Below are 5,570 nucleotides of genomic sequence, written 5' to 3' on the forward strand. Positions count from 1 at the left end.
TTATATTTTTTGTCATTTTTTGTTTTTTATTCACCGTTTTTTTCTTCTTTCATTTTTTTAACTTTCCGCAGTCACTTTTTTTATTTGCTTAATTTCATACTTACATTATAACTCTTTCTCTTTTTGAATTTTTTGTTTTTATCTCTTCTTTTTCACTTATTCTTCTCTCTTTCTTTCTTTCTTATGTTCTATCTTTTTTCTTTTTCTTTCTTTTTTAATTTTTTCTAGTTTTTTGTCTTGTCTCTCTTTCTTTTTCTTTATTTTCCTCCCACGCTTTTTTTCTCTCTATCTTTCTCTCTGTTTCTAACTTTCTCTCTCTCTCTTTATCTTTATCTCTCTCTCTTTCTTCCTTTTCATTTTCTTTTTCAATCTGTCTTTCATGAGTACTTAAATGAATATATCCTGCTGGCAAAGCATCTCCCGCCAAATCCATTCTCGTCTGTTAAACACTGCACTAAACTTGTTTTTTTTATTTTCGCAAGTAATTGTTTGGCATTTCGAATGTCGTTGTGTGTGTGTGTGTGTGTGTTTGTATATGTGTGTTTATCTGTGTGTATTCGTAAGTGTGTGTGTGTACGTGAGAGTTGTGTGTATGTGTGTATAAATGAGATGTGTCTATGTACTTATTAGTTCACATAGGTTTACAAATTTCAAAATGTGTTGTGAATTAGCACTAAATGTTTGAAATCAAAATATTTTTTAGAACAAATAAATAAATATAAACTCAAAACAGACAAAATGTATGTGCTCGTCTATTTTGAAGCAATATTGATTTAGACCAGTTGTATAAATACACAAAAATGGGTCTTTTGGGACTATCCATCAATCAATAACATGTATTTGTATGTTTGGATGTGTATATGTATGTATGTGTATGTATGTATGTATGTATGTATGTATGTATGTATGTATGTATGTATGTATGTATGTATGTATGTATGTATGTATGTATGTATGTATGTATGTGTATGTATGTATTTAATTATGTACGTATGTATGTGTTTATGTACGTATATATGTATGTGTGTGTATGTGTGTTTTTGAGTGTGTACGTGTTGATGTGTGTAATTGTATATGTATCGTGAGTTAAAAGGCCCAGACAGTCAATTCTTTCAAATTATTCAGTTCGCACCAACTAATAAGATTGAAACAATTGCATGCGATGAATATTTGAACAGTCTCATCAATACGCACGTATTTAATTAAAACCTAGGTTAATTTCATAATTCTACATTTATCTCAGAGTTCTTGCTTTTTAGATAAAAAAATATTTCTCTGTGTATTTTATTTAATTAGTTTGTTGCCCAGAGCCGTTGGTGTCGATAATTTTTTCATCCAGTTTGCTCTGTGATAGTTTAGATGTTGATGCATATTTTTGTTAAAATTTTTTATTTTTTGTTATTTTTATGTTCATTTTTTTTCTTTGTTTTTTCCAAGCATAGATAAAATTTTTTAAAGATTTTTTCATAAAAGTGTCACAAAAAAAGACCAAACGCTAGGTAACTTAATTATCACCTCATGTCGTTGGTTTAGCCAATGTGTTGGACGTGTTAATTTTGATGGATGGATGGATGGATGGATGGATGGATGGATGGATGGATGGATGGATGGATGGATGGATGGATGGATGGATGGATGGATGGATGGCTGGATGGATGGATGGATGGATGGATGGATGGATGGATGGATGGATAAAATTATTAATATAAAAATGAATGAATGAATAAATGAATGAATGATATCTGTATAAATAGAAATCTGGACATTTGTACTGATGGATAGATAGTATTGTTGTGATAAATGTATGAGCAAAGACAAAAAAAAACAAACAAAGCATACAAAAAATTATACAAAACATACATACAAAACAAAAAACATTTAAAATATACAAAACGTATATACAAAACGTAGAGGAAAACATACAAAAATACGCCAAAACATACAAAAATATACAAACCCCTATGTTTCATCTCAGCGATACTTTCATTGAATATTTTAGCGACAGCCCAGACGCTGTCGTAACCGTACGGCGCCTCTTGCTTCGCCACTAATTCTTTGTCGCCGGTTTTATGTTTGTATTTCTCGTGAAATTCTTTGTATGTCTGTTTGTTTGTTTGTTTGTTTGTTTGTTTGTATGGTATGTTGGTTGTTCGTTTGGTCAGTTAGTCATCAGTCAACTTGTTGATTAATTAAATAATTAATAATGTTTTGATTGATTCTGTGTTTAACGTAATTACTCTAATTGAATAATTAGGATCAGAATTGCCACACCAACCACACCGACTTCAACAGCCACAACCAAAAAATCGCCACACCAACTTCAACAGCCAGAACCACCTTGCCAGAAATTCCAACGTGGTTAGACTGACTCATCGGCAGAGCGTCAACCGTGAAGTAACCTACGTGTGTGTGTGTTTTTGTATGTGTGTGTTTGTGTGTGTATGTGTGTGTGTATGTGTGTGTGTGTGTGTGTGTGCGTGAAGTCTGGAGTCACCTTGTATGGCGTCTTCTAACTGGGCCACGGTGCAGTCGTGAGGAAATTCCGAAGATGTGTTTTGCCACCATTTCGGTCCGTAAAAACCTTTAAAACCGTGGTTATACAATGGTGGTTATACAATTGTGGTTATACAATGGTGGTTATATAATTGTGGTTATACAAGGGTGGTTATTCAAACTTATATATACAATGTACGGTACAACTCTAACACGCAAACATTTACAAAACCCCTACATACGAAATGAAATGACATACATACATATACACACACAAACAAGCAATCATACAAACAGACAAACATATAAACATACATACTAACAAACAAACATACATACAAACACACATACAAACTAATATACAAACCAGTTATTATCCAAGCATAGTTGGCTCCATACATTTTCTCTTTGTAAGCCTGGCAGAAAATAATCCTGGCGTAGGACTCGTAAAAATTTCCAACTATAATTCTCACTTCTCTCTTCTGAATGTATGCAGAGGTGTATATTGGTGTGTGTTACTGTTGTGTGTATGTGTGTGTGTATCTATGTGTATATTGGTGCATGTATTGGTGTGTGTATTGGTGCGTGTATTGGTGTGTGTTACTGTTTTGTGTATGTGTGTGTATCTATGTGTATATTGGTGTGTGTTACTGTTGTGTGTATTGGTGTGCGTATTGGTGTGTGTATTAGTGTGTGTATTGGGGTGTATGTATGTGTGTGTATGGAAGTTTATATTCGTAAGTTTCTTGTTGCATGTGGATGCATATCTTTTCTGTTGGGAATACTGATGTGAATTTTGTTGTGTACATAGGTCATCATCACCATCATCATTACCACTATCATCATCATAATCACCTTGAGATTTTTAACATTTTGGATTGGATCATTGGTGAATGACTCTGAAGCCAGGATCTCTATGCCCTTCTCCCATGCTCTTTCAACGAAATCTAGGTTTGTCTGGGTGTGGAATATTTTTTATATACTTTTGTATGTATGATTTTGTATATTTTGTATGTTTTTGTGTGTTCATTGTATGTTTTTGTGTGTTCTTTGTATCTTTTTATATGTTTTTGTGTGTTTGTTAGTTGGTTGGTCTGTATGTTGTTTGTGTATATGTATTTTACATTTAGTAACTAAGTAACTTAGAAAAGCCACTGACAGAAAGTTAACTTCATTTAGATCAGCATTTTCCAACAAAGAAGTCATAATTGGCAACGACTAACAAAGATCTTACAAAGTTAAAGTCGCTAAATTTTTTTTGCTCTCCAACTAACCATGCTAAAAAGCTGAGCCGATTGGTGTAGGGTTCCGATTCGTTTCCAGTTGAAACTTTTTAAAAGTTCAAATTTGGCGTTGTTGAAAGAGGACTCGGGAGGAAAAACCCGCATGAACTTTTTGTAGATTGTTTTTTTCGACAGAGAGGGGCTGGCGCTAGAATACGAGAGCTGATTGGTTGGTTGGATGGGGTGGATGATTGTGATTGGTTGGGTTGAATGATTGTGATTGGTTGGTTGAATGGAGTGGATGATTGTGAATGGTTGGTTGGATGGGTTGGATGATTGTAATTGGTTGGATGGATGAGTTGGATGATTGTGATTGGTTGGCAGATTTGTGATGATTTCGAGTGGTCTGTTGGTGGTGATAATGATAGTTGTGATGATGGTGATGAAAATGATAATAACGATAGAAGATATGTTCAGGATAAAACAACTAGACAAACAGAAACTTGCACCTGTATAACATTCCAGAGGTGGGAAACTTGCGCTGTGGCCTGACTGACATCTGAACAGCCTGCCCCCAAGACCAAAGTTTTTATTGGAGGGGTGTACAAGTCCCTGTAGAGCAGGTCCGTGCCAAGCCCTGCGTCACACTGATAAATTAATTTGCATAAATTTGCTTAAATTATAAAAATTGATTGTATTAAAAACTTTCCATTAGTGAAACGAATGAACGAAGAAATGAATGAATGAACAAATGGATAGGTGGATCACTGTATAGACGATTCAAGCCATATAATAAAAAATAACACCAAACACACATATACAAGCAAACACACAGACACACACACAGACACACGCAGACACACAGACACAGAGAGAGAGAAGAGAGGGAGAGAGAGAGAGAGGAACTACCATCGCGTTGCCAAGCAACGATAGACTAAGTAAGCAAATGTTTAAAAATGTTTACTGCAACGGCATCAACGAGCCATAAAAAATGATCGCCGCACGCTATGACACGAGGTTAACCATAAAATGGCTAATGAATGAGTGAATGAATGAACGAAGAAATGAATGAATGAACGAATTGATAGGTGGATTAATGTATAGAAAGATGGATAGACAAGTGAATTATTAAATGAATGAGCTAATTATTTTAGTAGGTTAATACTTTTCAACAAGAATTGAATTTAACCTGTACCAAATTTTTAACAATTTAAAATTTGAAATAATTTTTCATCTATTTATTATTTTATTGAGCCGCGAAAAAAATTTGCTGAACAGCAGCACTTGATGTTGCTTGCATAAACCGCGTTCGAATGCAAGCAGATCCCAGTTTGTTATGTTGTTGTAGTATGTGTCTGACGCAATGTATCCACGTACGCCGTGCGTGTGCGTGTGTGTGTTTGTGTGTGTGTTTGTTTGTGTGTGTTGATTATATATTAGGAGTGAGAATGCTGTAAGAGTGATCTATCTTAAACCCTTGAAAATTTTGTATTCCGAATTTTATAAAATCCAAAAAAATTGTTAGTATTCAGTCAGACAGTATTGGCCCGCTACTATTGGGGTCTCATCACGAATTAACATACAACCGACTTTATCAACTTCACCAGACGCAGACTTATGATCGAGAAAACTGAAAATTTAGAAAGTAGGCTGTTGCTTGCGGACTATCCTCTCCTAAAACCAACAAAATGTTTGCACTAAACAAGTTAATTCATAAAATTAACAAATAAATAAAGCCATGAAAACATGAATACACCAGCTATGAAAATTTTTAAAAAATTTTTTAAACAAAAATTTATAGCAGCAGCTGAGTAACGCAGATGTAGAGCCATAAATGAAGCATTAAAAACTTTT

General features: G+C 34.2%; 1 protein-coding gene across 1 annotated transcript in view; it reads right to left on the minus strand.

Moving 5' to 3' along the window:
- Window positions 1–1,331: 1,331 nt before the first annotated feature.
- Window positions 1,332–5,570, minus strand: part of HELRODRAFT_175584 (hypothetical protein) — a gene marked incomplete at both ends in the record, with an annotated part of 7,122 nt that continues 2,883 nt past the window's right edge. Inside the window, 9 exons of the mRNA XM_009023001.1 lie at window positions 1,332–1,345; window positions 1,958–2,102; window positions 2,320–2,399; window positions 2,495–2,581; window positions 2,861–2,975; window positions 3,349–3,450; window positions 3,768–3,884; window positions 4,226–4,363; window positions 5,001–5,071. Of these exons, the coding sequence (XP_009021249.1) occupies window positions 1,332–1,345; window positions 1,958–2,102; window positions 2,320–2,399; window positions 2,495–2,581; window positions 2,861–2,975; window positions 3,349–3,450; window positions 3,768–3,884; window positions 4,226–4,363; window positions 5,001–5,071 (869 nt within the window). The remainder of the gene's footprint in view (window positions 1,346–1,957; window positions 2,103–2,319; window positions 2,400–2,494; window positions 2,582–2,860; window positions 2,976–3,348; window positions 3,451–3,767; window positions 3,885–4,225; window positions 4,364–5,000; window positions 5,072–5,570) is intronic.

The sequence above is a fragment of the Helobdella robusta genome (assembly GCF_000326865.2).
Source record: "Helobdella robusta unplaced genomic scaffold HELROscaffold_34, whole genome shotgun sequence".
Classification (NCBI taxonomy): domain Eukaryota; kingdom Metazoa; phylum Annelida; class Clitellata; order Rhynchobdellida; family Glossiphoniidae; genus Helobdella; species Helobdella robusta.